Source organism: Heterodontus francisci, chromosome 22, assembly GCF_036365525.1.
Source record: "Heterodontus francisci isolate sHetFra1 chromosome 22, sHetFra1.hap1, whole genome shotgun sequence".
Classification (NCBI taxonomy): Eukaryota; Metazoa; Chordata; class Chondrichthyes; order Heterodontiformes; family Heterodontidae; genus Heterodontus; species Heterodontus francisci.
The window spans coordinates 49,770,901-49,794,484 of record NC_090392.1 but is presented as its reverse complement, the minus strand read 5'-3'; the positions used below and the strand labels follow the sequence as shown (position 1 = coordinate 49,794,484).

The window sequence follows — 23,584 nt, the reverse complement described above, 5'->3', positions numbered from 1 at the left end:
TGAATAAACAGGAACTCTGTAGTTACATAGCAAGTAACCCTTACCCGGCTAAGTAACATGCAATTGCCTACAGTTACATAGTAACTCTTAGCCCGCTCAAAACAGGAACTCTGCACTTAAGACAGTATGGCAGATTCTCCACTCCGGAAGATCAGGGCTGCGGGCCCAGGGTTTCCTGACAAGTTCCCTCCACAAGCATCACTACTCACCAGTATTGCCCATTCAGCAAACTAAGTAGCTATTACCCTGCTAAATAAACAGCAACTGTCTACATTTAGTGAGCAACCCTTACCTTGCTGAATAAATAGCAAGGTCCTTTACAGTGTGCAACTGTACACAGAGGCTGCTTATCAGCAGGTTAAGGGTTACTGACTGTGCCCATTAGTTGTGAATCAGGGATCTAACTTGCATGTTGTAACTGGCTCCTTAACATATAAACTACTGTTTCCAGTCCTCCCAGGGTTAATGTACTGGAGAGCCTTTGTGATAATCAGTGCACCATTAAAGTAATAGCCAATCTCAGGGCCTCAATGTCAATCCACCAACCTAGTCCAGAATTGAAACATGACACAAGGGGGAAAGTATTTTTCCAGAGCCTTGCGTGCCTTCCAACAATCTTGAGTGATCTTATCTGCTCAGAATAAGACGAGCCTTTTTTTTGTTGCCTTTTTAAAAAATAAAATCAGTAAATGACGGTTTTATCAGACAGAGGGGTCAGACTCCCCTAGTTCTAGCTCCTGCTTGCTGCCAGGAAAAGGCTGATTGTAATTGAGCACATTCTTGGATTTAATGAGTTAGCTGGATGAATGAAGTGCAAGGTCACAGCATAAAAGTTTTATGACTGATAAGAGCCTCCATCCTCATCCACCCTTAGTGGTGCTCAACTAGCAAAATCTGCCACAATTAAAATCACTAAAATGTTGAGAAGTTCTATTTTCATCTGTACAACCTTTGCTTATTAAAGTTTAAGATTTTCTTGATCAGATTTTCCCTCACATCAACATTTCGAAATTGTGACTTTAAATAACTGGACTATCCCATCATGCACTTCGGACAACAATCCTTTCCTCTTTGTTTAAAAAACACATAGTTGATAGGGACTTTAAAAAAAATGGATTGACATGAGGCCCGACCTTCAGAAGGAGAAATTCATGAGGAAAATGGAGGCTCTGCTGCAAGAAAATGCTAAGGATAAACATTCCAGCGATTCCTTTGCTTAAAGTTCCCATATATGGCATGTACCTCCTTTATACAAATGACCTGCAAATACAAAGATTTGGTACAATACTCTATACACTTTACTCTCCCGTTATCCCTAGGATTTATTTCCTTGCTCTATTACACTCAGTAAAAGGGCTGAAATCCCTGTGTTGCCAGCTGAGCAGCAAATTTTCAGCTAGATGCATTTGCTGAAGTAGCTGTCATCTCATCAACTCACCGACCTCCAAGAGCTTGGAAGCCAAATAAATGTACCAGGAGATAGTGGATAGGAAGTACTCTGGTTACTTGTGTAGTCATATTGTAAATATGTTTCTCATGTTCAGTATTCCCATGTTCAGTATTGCTAACAAAACCTGAAAACATGCTATTTTTGAGCATGTTTACAATTTAGCTCAAAATAGAGCGAAATATGTATCTCAACTGTGGCATTTACTTTAACGAGCCATTCACTCGAACTCAAGCCAGTGGTTACTCTTTTAAAAATCCTTTTCCTCTAGATGAGTTTAGTTTATATGTTCCAGGCTGCTCTCTCATTTGAGAATCTTTGTTCTCTGTGGTCTGGAGAAAGTGTTTTCAATTACCCTGATATCTGGGCAAAAATATTCTAATGATTGGAGATTTTTTTTTTTATTAAAGGACTTCAGGTACTGACTCTTTCATGTTCCTCCACAGAAACTTCCTTGCCTTCAGAAGCAGCTGGGCGATGCCAACATAGAGCAAACAGACAAAAATGCTTCATTTGTATGGCACCATTTACTCTAATTGGAAACCTCTAATCCCAGTTCCCCGTCCTTTCCCTGTACTGATTTTCAGTTTTCTTTCTACATTGAGGTTTCTGTATAAGACAGCTGCAAATTAATAATGCGCGTCGCATTAGAAATGAACTCTGCTGTTTTGGAAATGATACAGAATACAAACTCAAATTGAGATCCTTCATTCGTGACATATATCAACTTATTAAAAAGTGGGGGAAGCAAAATGAAAGTTAAAAATATGGCTAGGAGATTAAGGACCTACGATGAGAGCACAATGCTTACCGTCCATTTCAGCATGATCTGAGTGTCAGTAATAGCCTCTGTATAAGCAATGTGAGGACCTGCAACTGGACGTGCTGAAAATGGGTTGCTGAATCCTGCCACTTGATACGGTCGTGAAGCTGCACTTCTAGGACTTTCACCATACGCGTTGATGGCGATCACACGGAACTTGTAGGTGGCACCTGAGGCACAAAAAACCCCCCAACAAACCAGGAGTAAGTGCAGCACAGAACACTTTACTAAATCAAAGGACATTCTAATGCCCCACTGCCAACAGGTTGAATCTCTATGTGGTCTTGGTAATTCCCACAGAAGGGCAAATATTGGCAGACGACAGGAAGACCATGGCTACTCAGATAGAAACTTTATTACAGAGCTGAGCAATGATCAATGGACAGACTGCGTGGCCACTCTCTGTTGGGGGATGATGTAAAATGTGAGAGACAAGGGAGCTAAATTCCAATGGAAAACATATCGCCATAGGGTTCAATAATATAGTGGTTATGTTACCGGACTAGTAATTTGGAGGCCTGGACTACTAATCCTGAGAATGAGTGTACGAATCCTACCACAGCAGTTTCAGAATTTGAGTTCAGTTTCAATAAAATCTGTAAATAAAAAGTTTCCACCAGTAGAAGTGATCATGAAGCAGTCAGATTTTCATAAAAACCCAACTAGTTTATTAACAGTTCTTTAGGGAAGAAATCCTGCCATCTTTACCCAGACTGGCTTGTGCCAGTCCACACTAATGTAGTTGACATTAATTACATGCTTAAGAGGCCTGAGAAGGCACTTAGTTCTATCAAACCACTACAAGTATGGACTTTAGAGGTTCAAAGAGGGTGCCAGCACCTTCTTAGGGCAACAAATGTCAGCCTTGCCAGCAATGCCAACATCGAGAATAAAAATTCCGTTCCTGATCATTATCCACTGACTTTTGCCAGAACGTGATTAATGTGAAATCAGGATTGGGCTCAGCTGTGATGCCATCCGTGATCAGATAGCTCACCGACACACACATGAAGAATGACTAGTTGGGGAAAGTACTGAAAGCCAATTCCCATGGAACTGTACCACAGCAAAAATCAGTATCGTCAGGCGAGGAGAGAAAATGAACAAGAAAACAAAAGTTTACCAATATATATATAACTGACATTAACTGCTTTAGATACTTGCCGCCTTCACAAGCCTCTCAATATTTAACCTGATTACTCCAAGTTCTTATTTCACTTATTTGGACTGTTACCTGGTTCAAGACTGCGCACTTCCACTGAGAGCTTAGATGGAGAGATGCTGTCTGCTGCCACTTGCCAGTCGCTGTTCCTTCCCATCCGTTTGTACTCCACTTTAAATGAAGTGATGGGGGAGCCACCATTCGCTCTTGGGATCCAAGTCACATACACAGAGGTTTCTGAGGCAGTCGATATAGTAGGTCGGTCTGGTGCCTCAGGGACTAGATAGAAGAAAAAGCCATCAGAACAATGTTGGAGAGCTTGAATTAGTTAACTGCTGACCCCATGCAGATATCATAACAAGCAGACATTTGGAAAAATCTCAGTTTCAAGACAGCAAATCCTCAATCTGCTTTAGTCCTCAGATGATGTCTGCAATTTGCAGTTCGCTCCAGGAATCATGCTCTCTCTCTCAGACAGCATGCTGTTCCCAGGTTGACTCTCATACAGATTTTTAAAATTTTATTAATCTATCATATTAACTGTCAAAGGTACTTGCTGCTATTCAGAGTGCCTTCAGAGGATTTTCACATTACTAAATTTGAAGGGCAAGATCTCACAAAAAGCCTTGCAGCAGAAAAATGATTGTCGCTTTGAGTCATTATTGAAAAAACCTCAGCATTTCATAAACAATCCAATAAAATTCATTATAGGTTTAGCATCTGTCAAAGACAGTGGTGATACTGCCTCACTATTTGTGCAGTTGTACCTCACAGTGACACTACACAGAAATTAAAAAATACACTTAATTGCAACTTTCTAATGGCTTTTTAAAACTCAGATTGATGACACCACCTACTAATTATTAATCATATAAGCAAGAGCTAGTATTGATCAAATGGCTAATAGGAGTATTATTTCCTGATTCAAACAGGTCAATTAATCACAACACAAATTCTTGATGAGATTTTTAGGCTTTAATTGCAGAACAGAATACTCTGGTGCACCATCACACTGTACCACAAAGTGGTGGGAGACAGACTTGTGTTGGTGATTCCCTAATCTCACTGTGCTGTCAAGAGGTCGTGCTGACGAGTGATTTCACAAGGAAAGCAGAAAACATGAGAATGACAGTTACCCACCCAGGCTTAGGAAGTGCCTACCAACCAGTTTCAGAGAGGCATTAACAAAGACTTTGCGGTAGGATCTAACCAGTCTTGGGAACAGGGAACAGTGCAGGGTACAGGGAGAACTATATATCAGAGAGGGGAAACCATTAACTTCCCTTTTAAAAAGCCATAGTCACAAAAAAACTCCTTATAAAATTAAAAAGCTCCTGTGCTTCAATTTAGTGCCTCAGTCTTGGCATTCAGTTACCAGAGAAGGCCTCCTCCTTGCATCTGACTAACCCTTAGACTGCCAGGGAAACACACATCTCACTGGGCTGACCAGTTCGATAGTGCCCGAGTTGAAAACCCGACACTGAAACACAATAATATTAAAGTTATCTAAACATCAGAAATACTTATTATTGGCAAATAAAATGATCCTTAACTTTCAAAAGTTTTACATATATATATATATATATTTACACTTCGGTGTTCAGTCTTTAACTTGTAATTAGTGTCCCATCTAGTTTACCCCTTAATCTTTTTTCAAGTTTAAAACTTTTTTACTGTCTCTCTTCTGCCTCCTTGCTTCCACTACCCAGTTGGGATATAGGAACAACTTTGGGGAAAAAAAGCCCTCACATTTGATTTGCTAACAGTCAGATTCAAAAACTGTTTTTTTATACCAATGAAATGACAAAGACTTCAAGATTGACATGTTGGTGTCACAAACGTGACTAGGTTAATCTTTGATGTGGTTTCCGTGTCAAGCAGGAAAGTCTTCCCTTGAGGAGAATAGCATGCCCAAAGGAATAAACTTGCCCACTGATAGAGCTAAATATACCTGGTAAAATAATCCTCTGTTAATAATTATGGAATATTTTGAGAAGGCTGAGATGCAAGATTCAAATGACCACCTCTCTTACAAAAAGTCTTGTTCCGCCCAAAAATTCAAGTGATTTCAAAATATCAGAGGAGAACTGCATGCACCTTAACTTTGTATGTCCCAAATTCCTGTGCGTTTTTTTTCAATATCCCATGATATATCAAATCTCAACACTATAAATATAGACTGTCCACCTTGATGATTTTTGTTTTCTCAATGAGAGTGAAGACTCAGCCGAGCTTTGAAGGGGTGAGGTGCAGTCAAACTGTCCAGGGACCCAAAGGGTGTTGTAGGTACCTAGGAGTTTTGTGCAGTCATAAACTCTTCGTTTATTCTCCTTGATATAAAAAACCCATTAAATTAACTATATGTGGGGTTTAAAAGTGATGATTGATGAGGGTGTTATCACTGACAGGATCAAAAGTTGTAAAGGGTAAATTCAAATTAAAGAAAGGTACAGCATTATAAGTCACTTTACAGTGACAGTAATGCAAATTGAAAACTTAAAAAATTGCGTTTTATTATTAAAGATTTTTTTGAAAGCGAGGGAGGTTCACGCTTGGGGGTGAGGTGGGGGGGGGGGGGGGGGGGTGCAGCGCAGCATGAAAGGTAGGGAGGGCACTTTGCCATTTTGGATATCCTGTCCCAACATCAAGCACACCGAGGCCCAGCACACCCCAGTTAGGTACAACGTAAAGCTCTCTGCTGTCCCAACATTAAACTGCAGACCCAACCTCAGAAGCAATCTTCTTTCCATCCTTGCAGCCTCTCAGCAAGTGCTGAGTTTAGTGCTGAACTTTGTGTTGTTCAGACATTAGGAAGCATTTGAGACTGCTCAAATTAATTTCATTTTGGATTCTTACAGCCAGTAGACAGAGGACACCTTCAATCAAACATTAATCTTGGCTGAATTTGAACCCAGGTTCCAGACATAATAAAACAGCATGCTGACCAGATAACTGATGTCATACTTCTACATTTTCATGTAAAAAGGTGCTGCTGTTGTACTCAAAAGCAGTACATATGTGTCAAATAGTTTGAATACAAGAACAAGTCACAGTTTAGGCTTTTGTCAAAATAATACTTACTGAACTCAGAGCAACTTTAGAGAGCAAAGAAGACAGAAGAACAATGTTAGTAAAAGCATATTTTTAAAGCAGAATGGTTCTCAGCAGTGTTAGACCCAATTAGGTGGCCATTGCCCATTGACATTCCAGTTAAATACTTTAAGAACTCCAAATTGGATAGCTTGCCAATATAGTAATAAAGATTGGTGCAGTATTAGGGCTCTACTAGTAGATGTCAATAGCACTGTTAGTACAGACTATTTTGCATTATATTTACAAAGGTTACTCAAGACACTTAAAGCAGAAGAACTTAACTAGACCAATGTGACTTCTTAAATCCAATACGAGAATCTTGAAAATTTGGCATGGGAATCTCAGTTGATTTCTGGTGCTGGAATCTCAGATTTAACTGCAGTGCCCTGCGCTCTAATACCACTTCCAGAGAAAGAAAAATAGACATATTTCTACACTTGAATTCAGTGGTCTGTTCTCCATCCTCGATGCAACAGAAATGTTTGCAGGATGTATGTGATGGAATTCTTTGAAAATGTTACAGAATATTTTTGTGCAAGACTGCTCAGTGCTGCAATAGGCAGCGAGAACCCAAGAGCTGCTTTACTCTGGATTTGAGCGCACATTCTGCATTCAGGAGAGTGGACAGTTAACCTGGAGCAGGTAGCAGTGTTGGCAGCAATCTGGAACTGTATGAAGCAGCTGGCCTTCATTCAGTACCTTCCCTCTGATGCCACATCAAAGACTGTACAAAGGCAGCGAGAAAACAAACAGTCTGAAAACTGTGTCACAGCATACAGCCCTCCCTTCATTTATCTTCAACATTTGTAACCGTTTCAAAAATTGCCAACTGAAATCAGAAATATAAATGCATCAAATAACTAAATACAAGATTTAGAACAGAAATAAAAGGACAGCATCTAACCCAATATATTACCCAGCCTATGGATCTAATATGCACAGTCCATAAAACTCAAAGGCACTGCAGTGGACAACAGTGTAAGTTTGCCCCCCTACAACTACAAGCTTCAGAGTCCCTCTATCCCCACCCCATGCTCTCAATACCCAGTACTGTCTCTGTCAATACCCATTCCCTTCCGCTCTCCCTCCTCTCATTCCCACCACTCCCAATGCATCACCTGCCCACTTCCCTCAACTCCATATTATGAACAACCTGTCCATTATTTTAGATTGACAAAGATCAGTTTGTAAAATATGCTTTTCAGAAACAATTAACTTTATATCATCCTCGCTTTCAAATCACTCTATGGGCTCGCCCCTCGTCATCACTGTAATCTCCCCTAACTCCATAACCCTTAAAGGCATCTGTGCTCTGCTAATTCTTGAGAATCCCCCATTTTAACTGTTCCACTACTGGTGGCCATGCCTTCACCTGCCAAGGCCCTAACCTCTGAAATTCCCTCCCTAAACCTCTCCCCCTCTCTAGATGCTCTTTAAAACCTACCTCTTTGATCAAGTTTTTGGTTTTCTGCCCAATAATCTCCTTCTGTAGCTCAATGTCAAATTTTGATCTATAACTCTCCCATGAAGTGCCTTGGGGCATTTTATAATGTTAAAAGCAATATATAAATACAAATTGTTGTTATATCAGAGGTTGTGGCTTGGATTGGGCAGTTTGTAACAGGGAGGGTCAGGGAAAAGTAGGGTTAGAATGTTAGAGTTAAGGTTGGGTAATTTATTAAAGTGAGATAAGAAGTGTTAGGATTGGTTCAGATTAGGATTAGGGCTAAATTAGGTATTTTGTAAAGAAATGACAGGTAAGTTATTGACTGGGTTAGGGTTGGATTAAAGTTTACACTGCGGCCATGAAAAACTAGGATTTAGGTTCGAGAGCTAGTAAATGAGATGGGGAGGGTTATGCTTGATTAGGATTAGGGATGGATTTGTGTAGATTAAGCTTGAGGCCTGCTTTGTTCAGGTTATGGTTGGATATGGTTTTATAAAAGCATGTTGGAGTGTGGAGTGTGTCAAGATTTGATCAGGTTTGGTAAAAGTTAAGGATAAGTAGTTTATAAAAGTGACGGAAAGGGTTGGGGTGAGTTAAGATTAAAGGCTAGGGTTGTTTTAGAGTTGAGTTAAGTTTGAGGTCAGGGTTGGGTGGTGTTAACAGTTTTCTAGCTGTTTAAGAAAGCAGATCAAGACTTCAGGAAAGCAAACACAGGATTAGGGGCTGTAGAAGATTCTGTACCTCCGCTATGACGTGTTGGATCGTGGATTACCACGCCAAAATTAGTGCCACTCTTATCCTCAACTGCTGTTTTTTTGGGAACTCCGACTGGTTGTGATGATGTTCGAGAGTTTTTCTTTGAGGTGGAGGAACGCCCTGTTGGGGGTAGGAGAATAAAATTAGCATCATGTCAGAGCAAAGGACAAAAAAAATATTTTCTCCCCCAGGAAAATATTCACCACATTGCTCAGCCATCGTACGTAGAGTTACCTTGTCTTTCTCTCAATGCTAAGATCTATTTCCAATTGTTTGTTTCGTTTCCCTCAAAGTTCAGATAAGGTAATAATTGCCTGGCTCTGTAAACAATTCAGCCCTTTGATCTTCCCACTGATCTTTTGTTACCTTTGCTAAAGGGACAGTATCATGCTTATAAGCAGATGAGGACATGATACAATTCGTGATGCAATGACTGCACTAGGTCACTGATCTAGCCTAGTGCTACGATTTTAAGTCTTGTGCTTTTCTTTTAATTAAAAAAACTAATACTCGATAAAACATTCAAAAGCAACAAACATAGCATCAGGTATACCAGCAACTTACTACCAATAACACAGAAAAAATGTGCGCACCAATGTTGGAGCAAATTATTTGAAAATAAGTATCAGTAGCTGACACAGTCCTTTAAATTAATAAATAACCTGGCAAATCCAGGTAAATTTTAATAGGGAACAGCCATAAATAAATATTTCAATATAGTGTTTTCCGGCAGAGGACCTAACAACTGATGGCATCTAATAACTGTTTAATGAAAAAGATAACCCATCAGTATGAAAGAATCCAATACCGTTTTATGAGGGCAAGCAGGGTTGGTACCATATATACAAAAGTCTAGATTTCAGGTCAATGCTTTTAAAAAAAAAAAAATCAGCAGTAACTGAGATTCTGCCAGTATTAATGTAATGCCAACTGGAAGGCAGGAAAAAAGACAGAGGCGCAAGGGGAGAGCCAACTGTCCAACAGCCCCAACAAACAAATTTCTCTGCAGCACCTGTGGAAGAGCCTGTTACTCCAGAATTGGCCTTTATAGCCACTCCAGGCGCTGCTTCACAAACCACTGACCACCTCCAGGCGCGTATCCATTGTCTCTCGAGATAAGGAGGCCCAAAAGAAACTGGAAAAACACTACCAAAATTACAAAGAATCAGCACCTCAAGAAAGTCTACAATTACACACCACACCCAACAAATCTCTAGACTGCTGGCCTCATACAATGTTATACAACATGGGTGTTAACAAACTTTTTGGCATTGTGGTCTATGCAGGTGCATACCATGGAGTCTTGGGGGCCAAATATAAATTTTAAATCCATGCTCCAATAAACATACATATATCCCAAGTTGCCAATACCAGTAGATCTTAGTGCCCAATGCTACACAGTGACCACACTTCATTGGCTATAAAGTGCTTTGAGATGTCCTGAGATCATGAAAGGTCAAATATAAATACAAGTTCTTTATCTGTTAACGAGGCCTTTTTATACCTCCAGGCTCATGAACTCCAACAGGACCAAGCAATAAATAAATATAAGTGCAAATAGAATGGAGTTGCTTTGCAGGTTGGATTCCCTATTTTAGGAGGTTTACAGGCTAACAGTGGCATCCATACACGCAGATTGTCTATTATGGGTATTGATGTGCCACATGCTGCATGCGTTCCCAAGTTAACTGCTTATTTTCATCAAGTCCCTTTTGCTGATGGAAGTATGTTGACTTACTACAGTGAATTACCTAACTTTGAGATTGTAGAGTTGTGGTTGGGATTTTTAGGACATTGAATAATTTGCTTGCATCAAAATCGTGTGCAGAACTTCTGGCTTGAAATGGTCGCCAATGTGTCTCCATCCATCCCTATTCATTTGTTTCTATTGGGTCCAGTCTGTTTGTCCCTGCATTTGTGGTTCCATAAACCTCTGTTAACGTGGCTGTAATCTCGGTTTGGGATTGTGGCAGCAGCCGGTTGCTGGTGAGCTTCATATTGAGAGGTGGCACTCCTAGATTAGCAGCTGCAATGTCACTACTGCAGGGCTATCATGAAGTTGTGCCTTGATTCAGTTTTTTAAAAAAAAATTGTACTTCTAAGGTTTTCCTGTTCTGGAACACCCTCTGGTAACTCACCCAAGTGAATATGTATGTGTCTAAGAAGTGAGTGTTGGCAGTGAATTTGACCATTAAGAACATCCAAATGGCACCCAATCCTATCCTCACTCAATATCTAAACATGCATTTTCCAATAAGAGTAATTGGATAGTAATCAGATCATGGATCCTGGACGATTATTCCCAATTCAGAAGTGAAGTTAATGATAGCAGCCTATCACTGCCATTGTTGAGATCAGCTAACAGTACAAATCGGAGATTGATCCTGGTACTTTCCTGGTCTGTGTGGAACAATATCACACCACAGGGTACACATACCCAGTGAGCCAGAGATGCTCATCTCAGAAATCAGGTGTTACAAACGCAGGCAAAGTAAAATGCAACTTGACTGTATACAGTGTTGAGTTTGCTTGCGATTTTGTACCTTTGCCAGTTCGGAACGTCAGCATGGCTGGCTGTCCTTCACCAGAAGCGCTTCGAGCAACCATCAATACCTCGTACAGACTAGAGGGTTCAAGCTCGGCAAGTAGAAGTTCATTCTCACTGCCAGGAACACGGATTGTGTGCCAGCTTCCCAACATATTCCCACGGTTGTCAAGCTAAAATGAAAATGAGAAGTTGGTCATAAGTTCCTGCATTGTGCCTTGCAGTCCTCAGCTTCATTCTACTTTGCCCCACTTCCCGACATTTTCAATGGCCTGCTGTACTCGTCTTCGCCCTCCAAATAATGTGACTGACCTAGGACCAGGTAGGATGACGTTCCACTACTATTCCTTGATCACCTGACAGATGGCTTTAGACAAGAAACTATGATGCAGTATACTCTAAATTCCTAGCATATAAAACTATTATGGGTGATGCAACTAAATAAGGGAGCCAAGAGTGCTTTAAAGGGGTTCTGCTGGCTCAGTTTGGGGCCTCTACATTAGTAGCTTGTGCCTAATAATGACACCCCAGTGCAATGAGAAGGGATGCTAAACCATTCTGCATGGATGACAATGAGCCCACAGCATTAATAACTGGGTTGGGAGTGATACTTATAGGCCAGGTCTCTCGCAAAAAATATCCATTTCAGTAGGCTTTCCCTCATCAACTTAATCCTTTTTTTCAGGTCTCAAGAAGAACATACCTCATCTCTTAAATATATTTTTATACATATATTTGAAGCTTATCATACTTCAATATATTTAAAGGGAAAGAAAGCAATCATTCATGCTTGTTTCTTCTGCTCCTGGTGCAGAAAATTTATAAACACCAATTGATCTGTAAACTCCCCTGACTAATAATACTAATTAACCTTTAATTTATCTCTAGGTAAGCCAATTGGACTCTGCGACCATAATGGGCAGGTAAAATATCGCTGCACCTGAGCAACAGAATATAATGTATATTACAAGCAATAATGCTCCTAACCTTAGATAACACATCTAATTTATCAGAAGGTTTTCAAAAAGAGGTGCAAGGATTTGCAAGAGTTCCAGAGTGCAATAGTTTCACTGGTGCGGAGGCTGATATAATGAAGGTGGTGCATAATATTGTAGAGGTGAAAATTAGTAGTCTTGGTGCTAGATCGGATGTAGGATTTGAAGTTCCACTCTCAGTTCATTGGGACACAAAAGATTTTGCACAGTCTGTTTCAGCTTCAGGAGGGGAGTCAAAGTGGCAAGTAAGCAAAGATTATGAAAAGGGGCCGGGGATGAAGTGAGGGAAAACTATGCCTTTAGTCTTCCCAGTATTCAGTAGGAGGAAGTTGTGACTTCATCCATAATTTGGATCTTGGACTGGTTGGACAGTGTGGGATTAAGGGGCTGGTGGATAGGTAGAGCTGGGTATCACTGACATATATAACCTCATGTCTGCAAGTGATGCCATCAACAGGCAACATGCAGATGAGGGGCAAGGATTGATCTCTGAGGGACGGGGTGGAAAGTGAAGCTGTAGCTGAACATGCGCTGAGTGTGTTTCAACAGGTATGCAGAATAGAACCAAGTATGGGCATTCCCACAGAGCTCAACAACAGAGAAGCAATGGAGGAAGAGGTCATGGTGTACCATATCAATTGTTGGGGAGTGGCTGAGAAACATCAAGAGCGACATCATGGTCACAGTCATAGAGGATGCCATGCGTGACTCGTCAGGTACAGGATAATAAAATGCAGAGTAAGGTTCCCTCTATTGTTACCCAAAAATGTGCCTCAGTGAGAATACCTTATTGCATTGATGTAGGTTTCTTCCATTTACCAATCATTCTTCGGCTGCCTGAGTGACACTGCCGATTAGTGCAAATATGTTTTGTGCCGTAGCTACATGTCCACTAGGAGCGAGATTGACATTGCCTAACTCACTTCACATTAGAACTTTTAAAGCCATTGGACAGAAGAGACTAGAGGGAATGAGGAAAAAAATTTTTGTTGAGAGTTGTCAGGATTTGGAGTGCTCTACTTGAAAAGGTGGTGGAAGCTGATTCCATAATTTTGAAAGGGAGCTGGACAGATACTTGAGGATGAGATACTGAGGATGGAGCGTTTTGGACAGAAGGCAGGGACTGAGCATGACTGCTCTTTCAAAGAGCAAGCACATGTATGATGGACCAAATGGTCTCTTTTTGTGCTGTAAGACTTTCATGCCATTGCATTGTATTTTGAACCCCAGGTCGCCAGAAGCAAACCTCAAGTTTTTCCAATTATGTTTATATATTAGCAATGTCCACTAGGAGCGAGATTGACATTGCCTAACTCACTTCACATTAGAACTTTTAAAGCCATTGGACAGAAGAGACTAGAGGGAATGAGGAAAAAAATTTTTGTTGAGAGTTGTCAGGATTTGGAGTGCTCTACTTGAAAAGGTGGTGGAAGCTGATTCCATAATTTTGAAAGGGAGCTGGACAGATACTTGAGGATGAGATACTGAGGATGGAGCGTTTTGGACAGAAGGCAGGGACTGAGCATGACTGCTCTTTCAAAGAGCAAGCACATGTATGATGGACCAAATGGTCTCTTTTTGTGCTGTAAGACTTTCATGCCATTGCATTGTATTTTGAACCCCAGGTCGCCAGAAGCAAACCTCAAGTTTTTCCAATTATGTTTATATATTAGCAATACCATACCTTGCGATACTTGACGAAGTAGGCATTGATGGGTGAGCCACCATCTTTCCCCGCTCTCCAAATTAAATCATAACTGTCTGGGTTGGTGGTATATGGGGCACTGAGAATGATGGGAGCATCGGGTGGAGGGGCAGCATGAAACTTCTGTGTTGGCATCGGGGCAATGAACTCTTTCGTCGGCTGCTCTTCTGGCAGCAGAGTGTCATAGCTAGAATCATAGTCCACACTTTTATCACCTTCGTCACTCTGAACAATATCTGAACCTCTCGCTGGTGGAGTGGGTTCTTGGTCATCAACCCCAGCCTTTGCTTCAAAGGGAACTGGTAGAGAAAAGACAAAAGTATATTGCAATTATTCTCAAAAGCATAGCCCCTGCTGCCAATTGCAAGAAACCACAAGCATGCAGAATGCTGGCTGCTTAACATTCTTCCTGTCCCCTTCCCCCACATTAAAATGCCATTAGTTCAAACTAGTAAGATTGCTAGTCAGAGCCAGAGGAAACATGTTCCACAGTCCCCAGATGTTCAGCTCCCTGCCTCTTGCAAGAAAACCAACAAAAACTATCAGCATTTCTCATTTAATTGAAGCCAGACTATGTTTGCTCTCGTTTATTTATTTAGGATACCACAGGCAGCAGCAGGATAGGGGAGGATGGGCTGCACTTGTTGAAACTGGCACATCTCTCAATAACAAAGAAACTACCAATTCTGAGAGGCTGCCAGCACCTCTCAGCTGATCTTGTAGTGTTTATACTGAAGCATCCAGTTGCAATCATGCTTAACTCTGGAGGTGCTGACTTCGTGTTACACTTGGGACATTTTTACAATGCGAAAGGCACTACATAAATGCAAACTTTTCTTGTACTATGTTACTGCCTCAAGTCAGAGCTGTCATATAGTGAGATACTGCTAATGCCTCCACAGATATCAGAACCATCCTCATGAAACGAATGTCCAAAGAACTGCCAAAAGCAAAGCAATATTGGTCTCCAGTGGTGCTATTTTGATTCAGCTGAGCCCACACAAATATCCTGACAATGTTGACTTTACATTGCCAACCTATACACAGACCTTGCCCAACATTATGGATAGTCTGATGCCAGAGAATTATCACAATTGTGACTCAAGAGACTGTGCATGAGCTATCTTGGAGGCACTCAGTTGTTTTAGTGTTGCAATGAAGGTGGTACCGCAGTGTAAACGTGGTATCAGTTGATGCAACTAAGCTGTGCTAACCCTATGCACATCTGGCATCAATCCCAGCTCGAAAGAATCTGCTCTTCATGTGGCACTTGCCAATTAATGGTGCTCCTATTCATGAGAAGTTTCATTTTGAAAGGGCATTTGGAGAAATTTGGAGTCTGCAGCTCCTGCTTTGTGAGCCCGTTTCAAAGCTGCCATGTTGGCAGTCAGGGAAATTGATGCTGCAGCAGGTGCCACACAGACTTCTGACACATCTTTACTGATTTTTATTTCAGGCCAGATAACATTCTTTGCACTCTCTATTATCATAAATAAAACCTAGAACCAGCTAAGATTTGGTATACACCTAAAACTCTGAGCTTTTGTGGTTGGTGGGATGAGACATGTCTATGCAGGGCAATGGAACACATCCCAACTCATTGCACTTAGTGTCAACACCAAAGTACGGCATGGATTAGATATAGATAAAGCTTCCTCTATACGGTCCCATTAAGCAATCAGGGGAACATAAAGGCTTATACCCAGCAGATGACAAAGGTTAGATGTTGTCCAGGTGATAGAGCCAGTAAGCTATTAGTATATATTAACATACATAAATGACTTAGATGAAGGGACTGAAGGTACGGTTGCTAAATTTGCTGACGACACAAAGATAGGTAGGAAAGTAACTTCTGAAGAGGACATAAGGGGGCTACAAAGGGATATAGATAGGTTAAGTGAGTGAGCAAAGACCTGGCAAATGGAGTATAATGTGGGAAAGTGTGAAATTGTCCACTTTGGCAGGAAGAATAAAAAAGCATGTTATCTAAATGTTTGTATTATTTACAGCCACTCAAGATTGTAGTCAATATGATCTAAAATGGATAATTGTTTATTCACTGCAATAGCTGCACAAGTTTGTTAGATGGTGAGTTACCTTCTACATCTGCGGGACTGTCAAATTCCCACCCCCGTATTGTTAATTCCCTTGTAACCATGTCACAGGATAGAACTAAGCGCACAAGAAACTTGAGAAAATTCCAATTTCTATTGTTAAATAGAAAATACGTGTTATAAAAAATAATTCCATTCCAATTCCAAGAACACCTGAGCAGTTGCTACCCTCAGACACATGCATACAACCATATGCAAATATGCATGTGCATACATTTATATTCACACGCATGCTCCCCTCAACTCATGCTGTCTTGTGCTGGGAGTGTAACTAAAAACTGCAGTTCCCAATATCCATTGTAGACTTAATGGCAGGAACTTTCTTTTATACACAAGAGACATACTGGCTCAAAGTCACTCAAAGAGCAACATTTATTATTTTCAAAGAACACATTAATTGACAAAATTAGAAATAATGAGTCGATTTGCAGGATATGGGAGGCCATGTTCAAAGGAATAGAATATCATTCTCCCCAAGAAATACAGCAAGTTCCCATCTAAGCAGCTTATCAGGAGGTTTAAACATAGAATAGAGCTCTACGCATGACACAGATTCTACAGCCTTGTGTCTTGTCAGACATGGAACCAAACCTATCAGATGTGACTGCAAAGACCAAGCACAACTTAATCTCAAGATTCGAGTCAGATATTAAGAGACAAAATGTGAGTGGACAATGAGTGCAGCGAAGAGAAATGGGAGTTCGGGGGCGGTTGTGGGGGGGGGGGGGGGGTGGGTGGCAGGGGGAGTGGGGTTGGACGAGGAGAGAGGGGGGGAAGGAATCACTTCTTGCTTACGTTTCCGCCCTTCTTTGTATACGTGGGGTGCAGGGGGCACATGATCAACTGATGATCTTGCCGATGCGGTGTTGGCACTGGAAATGTTAATTACACTAAAAGAAAAAGCTCACCTAAAATATCATCTTGTGCTGCTGAAACAGTATTTCAGAATTAAACACCTTAAGAAGTGAAGTGGCCATTGTCATCTAGCCATTCTGCACGAGCAACACCCCATAAACTACAAGCACAATCTGATTTTTCTGGTGGCATTGGTTGAGGGAGCAATATTAGCCAGGATACCAGAAGAGCTCCTGCTCTTTGAATAGTCCATGAAATCTTTGAACAGACAGATATGGTCTCGGTTTTAATGTCTCATCCTAAGCACAGCAGCTGATACAATATGTCACTCCTTCAGCACTGAACTGGAAAGTCAATCTGCCTCGATTATGAATCCAAATGCTGGTGCTTGGTATGATTCACCGAGAAGGGAGACTGAGCAACCAACTGAGCCAAGCTAACACACAAGTGGATAAGCTCAAATTGACAGAGTATAACATTTTACACATGCACACAAACTGGTGACAACAGAAGCTCATCAGGCACGACACAGGTAATGAACAGTTTGTGGCACATCATGCTACTGGCAAGAAATTCCATTGTGCCACCTTAAGGAACCGACATTTATTTTACTATTGACCACAGCTTTGTGATGACAATATAGTGTAAACAAACTACTTTTCATATATTTGCTGTGAAGGTTTGAAATGAATGAAGACCACAGGCTTCCTTGCAATCATGATGCTACTTTAGTGAAAGGGGAGTATAAGTGGAATAATTTTTCAATGTTATATAGATCAACATTAGCAATCAGCCAGACTGTCATACACAATTTTCCACGAGGTTACATCTAACAGTGTGGTTTTTCAGCAAACAGTCTCTCCACTGTTTTATGCTGAGTCAAGGCTGCATCAGTGAGCTCACCAATGCCATGGGGAACTGCGTGGGGCAGTGCCACATGGGTAAATGACTGAATCATCATCTCCAGAGCTTGGGAATCCAGTCAGGAGAAGGGATCAAAGTCCCCTCCCATCGCTAACTCAGGTATGGTAGAGGAGGAAATGGGGAAGTCGGAGTACCCAGATACAAGGATTCCAGAAGCCTCAAAGACACTAGCGGTTACGGGCTTAGAGACCTAAACATTTCAGTGGTCATTCCCAAGTTCATTAAGGATTAGAGACAATTAGGACTTACATCTCCAAGAGTGGAAAAACTGGCTGAGGCAGGAAGATGAATGTTATTAACATTCAGATGGAGGTGTAATATCAGTGCAAAGTAGGACAAGAGCAGCATTCCAAAATTACAATCGATTTATTTTCTGATTTGATGAGAGAGTTTCAATAATAATTCAGCTCAATTAGGCCTAAAACTGTCACTATGGAAATCATGATTGCCAAAGCAAAATAATGCAACACACACAAATAGCATTATGTGCAGAGAACTCAGTTCAGAAACATTTCTTTATATTCAACAATTCACCCATAACTCCTATGACCAAAGGCACTCTTCCTAGTCTGCCATTGATCTCTTTCTTGATCAGAATCCATATCTTTCTAAAGGTTGTCGCAGTCACTTCCTCACAGAACTTGTCAACTACTTTTCTGGTAATATGTTGGTAAAATAAAGAGACTTTGGCACGACAAGTGTTGTGAGACATCACCTCAAGGGATTATCACAATGTAGGTCAACATGTGATCTGTAAGGGCAGATGAATAGAAAATAAACTTACCAACTGAGAGAAAGGCCCCTGCTTGTACTGAACCCATTTTGTTGGAGGCGTCACAAACGTATTGCCCTGAGCTTTCCAGCGATGCCGTGCGTATATAAAGAGAACTCGATCCAGCCCTGGACATGGTGAGGTGAGGGGTATTGGAGCTTGTACTTCCCATGTCAGATAGTTGAGAGTTCCGAGATTTCGAACGGAGAATGTGTGAAGGGTGGCTGCTGATTAGTCCGTGGCGATCAAACCAGCGGATGATAGGTGTTGGCTGTCCAGTGGCATTGCAGGTCAGTGTGACAAATTCTCCTTCAGTCACTCTCAAATTGGTGGGTGGGGAGGTAATCACGGGTCTTGTGCCTCTATCTGTAGAGAGGAATAAATCTGAAGTCACTCACTGAAATAAACAATTTTTAAATTAACACAAATTTCATCCTCTTGCACAATGCCTTTGGGACATTACTGCTCAGCCCCCAGAGACCTGCATTGGTGTCCATGAAAGTTCACAGGGTTCCTGCTACTGTGTTACCCAGCGATGAGTACTGGAACGTGAGCCTCTTTGGCCTCTCGGCAGTGGTCTCCCTTCTACTCCCACTATGGTCAAATTGCCCCGGTTACTATCTAGATTCACCCATAAAGAATAACCACTTTAGTGAGATACCACATCTATGAGTACATCGATAAGTGAGACAAAGTTGTGAAAAGAAAATTTACGAAGGGAAAGCAAGGACTTGGTTATCTTTGTCCGATTTCTAACTTGATATTATTGAAGAACAGTGCAGTTAGTGCATTGTCACTGACGCTGTAAGACATATGGGACATAATTACTCCCCCACTGTGGAAACAAGTTATTGCTTCTTTATGCCTAGTGCTCCCAAAACTGCTCTCTCCCCGACTGAGCACTTGGAATAGTCTCATATTGCCAGGGGCGACTGACTACACTTACTTCTGTCCTTGTGCTGCCTACAGGCCACAAACTGCCAATGCCACTCACCCTTCTTCCCTCGTTCTCTTAAGATTTTGGGCACTCTTTCACGCATTTTAACTACATAACAACTCTCAGAAAAAGCACCCATTTACCTTGCAGTGTCAGTGATGATGCATTAATTGTACCGTTCTTCAATAATGTCAAGTTAGAAGATGGCCACAGATAACTAACTCCTTGCTTTCCCCTTGTAAATTTTTTCTGAACTTTTTCCCCTCTTGTGGAGGTGACCCAGTGACAAGCGGAAAATGAGCCTCTGTGGGACTCTTTTAGGCAGTGTTAAAACCAGGCTTGACAGTGGTCTCCCTTCCCCTCCCACTATTGTCAAATTGTCCCCGTTACTGTCCAGACTCACCCATAAAGAATAACGACTTTGCTGAGATACACAAGCATCTCGACAAATGGGAAAAAAGTTGTGAAAACAAAATTTATAAAGGGAAAGCAAGGAGTCAGTTATCTGTGGCCAACTTCTAACTTGACATTATTGGAAAACAGTCCAATTAATGCAGAATCACGGACACTGCAAGGCGTATAGGTGCTTTTTCTGAGATTTGTTATATGGTTGAAAGGAGCGAATGCCAAAAATCCTCAGGCAACAAGGGAAGGGAGAATGGCAGGAACACTGTGAATTTTCTCCCTAAACTCATGGACACCAAACCCAACTGTAGCACTGCCCACTACTGAGATCAACGATCTCAGCAAAGACTGGGAATTGACCCTGGGACCTTTCTTGTCTGTGACTCAGTATAGTACAAGGCAGTGGGTACAATTGCAGAGCCACTGGGTGAGCTCTATTTTCTTATTAACAAAATATACGAAGATGCACCAAAGATTTTACAAAGCAGAAAAAACAGATGCCAAGCAAAAGGAAATAAGGGAAACAAAGGATAGTGAGAGGTGGGAACATAGTTGTCGGTCAGTAACACCTTGTAGGGCTTTTAAATGAACAACTTTTGGAGATCATGTGGCACTTGGAAGCACTGAAATTAGTTTTTGAAGAGGGTGGTCTTGTAAGAGGTGCTCGAGGTCAGAAAGAACAAGTTTGCATTCACTGTTGTACTGTAGGCAAATCAGTCAGTCAATTTGTACATACTGTTATGAAAGTGCTTCTTTTTTTTTACACTGTCTACACGGCTGCAGTGTTACTTGCCCTCCTGTATGTCTTGGAAACATGGACACTGTACAGCAGATATCTCAAAGTCCTGGAAAGATATCACCAGCGGTGCCTCCGCAAGATCCTGCAAATTGAGAGGCAGGACAGGTGCTCCAATATCAGTGTCCTCTGCCTGACACAAGATTCCCAAAACAAGCTTTCTACTCCGAGCTCCATCACGGCAAGAGGCTACCAGAAGGGCAGAGGAAATGCTACAAGGATGTCCTTAAAGCCTCCCTGAAAAAATGTGACATTTCCGCCGATTCGTGGGAACCTCTTGCCTGAGACTGCCCAAAATGGAGAAGCATTCGCGATGGTACCAGCCAGTTCGAACAACGTCGACATTCCCAGGCAGCGATCATGTGTAAACAGCGGAAGGAGTGTTTGGAATTTCGGGCATCCCATTCACTCGCCTCACAAAACACCACCTGCCCCACCTGTGGCAGAGTGTGCCGATGCAGAATTGGATTATTCAGTCACCTAAGGTCCCACAACCCTGGATTGGAAGAAAGTCATCCTCATTCCCGAAGGACCGCCTAAGAAGAGAAGACTGTTATGAAAGTGCTTTTTGTTTGAGGATTTGTGTTAGAATTATGGACATTGGTTTATTTAGGAAAACTGAAAAGACTCCAAGGATTTGATTTTTTTTAAAACAAGGGTCACTGATAGGTCTTGTTTGAAAACAACCGTTACTGAAAATCATTTGCCTTAAGCTCAATAAACAACAGAAACCTTAGTGACCTGGGGGAGATGTTTACAAAGAAGTGACATGTCATGATTTATAGTGGTCAGGACATTCTGACTTGCTGTTTGGGGTTTCGCTTTTGAGATATTGTTTTGGTTCAGTTGGAGTGTGGACTGTGTTGAAAAGCAGTTGGAGATCAACCTGCCAAGGGAGAAACGCCCAGCTCATCTTTCCTGCACCTCACTAAGAGACTCGCAGAAATCCAGTATGTCTGCTCCTCTTTCTCTACTTCTTTGAAAAAGCTGCAAATCCAGAGTGGGATAACTGAAACCCCTGATGCCACATTTCTCCTGGAAAGCCTACTAGGTTACTTCTTTTGACTTCTCCAGAATGAAGTGCTTCAGAAAAGATCCCAGTGACCCGTCTCCATATACCTGGACACCAGACCAAAAAAGGAACAAATGACATCCTTCCATATCATCTCTTTTATCTTCAAAAATTAACAAATATTTGGCCTAAGTATTCCTTTTTTTGTTTTTGTTTTGTAAAAGAGCTCTGCAGAGAAAATCTCTATTTGTCAGTTAGCCGATATGAGGGGGGGAGGGCTATTTAAAAAGGGAATTTTCATATTTCAATCTGTGTTGATGCTTTGCTTTGTTACTGGACAAGTCTGGTTTTATAATAAACTGATAGCTTTGTTGTTTATTGAAGAAACCAGGTTGGTGTATTTTATTTGGAGATAAAGAGTAAAGTATATGATTGACCGTATCGGTAACTGGTAATCGTTTAAATATATGTTGTGACCTGTGTAGAAGTGGAACAAGAAAAGACAGTGTACTCTTCCCATCCCGGTCGTAACAATACCAACAACCCACAATCAACAAATAGAACATAGAACATTACAGCGCAGTACAGGCCCTTCAGCCCTCGATGTTGCGCCGACCTGTGAAACCATCTGACTTACACTATTCCATTTTCATCCATATGTCTATCCAATGACCACTTAAATGCCCTTAAAGTTGGCGAGTCTACTACTGCTGCAGGCAGGGCGTTCCACGCCCCTACTACTCTCTGTGTAAAGAAACTACCTCTGACATCTGTCCTATATCTATCACCCCTCAACTTAAAGCTATGTCCCCTCGTGTTTGCCATCACCATCCGAGGAAAAAGGCTCTCACTATCCACCCTGTCCAACCTCTGATTATCTTATATGTCTCTATTAAGTCACCTCTTCTCCTCCTTCTCTTTAACGAAAACAACCTCAAGTCCCTCAGCCTTTCCTCGTAAGACCTTCCCTCCATACCAGGCAATATCCTAGTAAATCTCCTCTGCACCTTTTCCAAAGCTTCCACATCCTTCCTATAATGCGGTGACCAGAACTGCACGCAATACTCCAGGTGCGGCTGCACCAGAGTTCTGTACAGCTGCAGCATGACCTCGTGGCTCCTAAACTCGATCCCCCTACTAATAAAAGCTAACACACCATATGCCTTCTTAACAGCTCTATTAACCTGGGTGGCAACTTTCAGGGATTTATGTACCTGGACACCAAGATCTCTCTGCTCATCTACACTACCAAGAATCTTCCCATTAGCCCAGTATTCTGCATTCCTGTTACTCCTTCCAAAGTGAATCACCTCACACTTTTCCGCATTAAACTCCATTTGCCATCTCTCAGCCCAGCTCTGCAGCCTATCTATGTCCCTCTGTAACCTACAACATCCTTCGGCACTATCCACAACTCCACCGACCTTCGTGTCATCCGCAAATTTACTAACCCACCCTTCTACACCCTCATCCAGGTCATTTATAAAAATGACAAACAGCAGTGGCCCCAAAACAGATCCTTGCGGTACACCACTAGAAACTATACTCCAGGATGAACATTTACCATCAACCACCACCCTCTGTCTTCTTTCAGCTAGCCAATTTCTGATCCAAAGCACTAATTCACCTTCAATCCCATACTTCTGTATTTTATGCAATAGCCTACCGTGGGGAACTTTATCAAACGCCTTACTGAAATCCATATAGACCACATCCATGGCTTTACCCTCATCCACCTGTTTGGTCACCTTCTCGAAAAACTCAATAAGGTTTGTGAGGCACGACCTACCCTTCAC

The 23,584-nt window shown here is 41.6% G+C and overlaps 1 protein-coding gene across 3 annotated transcripts in view; it reads right to left on the bottom strand.

Annotated features, from left to right (window-relative positions):
* cdon (cell adhesion associated, oncogene regulated) overlaps positions 1-23,584 on the bottom strand; it is a 176,471-nt gene that overhangs the window by 26,409 nt on the left and 126,478 nt on the right. For all 3 annotated transcript variants that reach the window (XM_068053815.1, XM_068053813.1, XM_068053814.1), the window contains exons 8-13: positions 18,651-19,004; positions 13,953-14,272; positions 11,272-11,446; positions 8,714-8,848; positions 3,505-3,711; positions 2,259-2,440 (exon numbers count right to left, since the gene is read on the bottom strand). In XM_068053815.1, the coding sequence (XP_067909916.1) occupies positions 2,259-2,440; positions 3,505-3,711; positions 8,714-8,848; positions 11,272-11,446; positions 13,953-14,272; positions 18,651-19,004 (1,373 nt within the window). The remainder of the gene's footprint in view (positions 1-2,258; positions 2,441-3,504; positions 3,712-8,713; positions 8,849-11,271; positions 11,447-13,952; positions 14,273-18,650; positions 19,005-23,584) is intronic.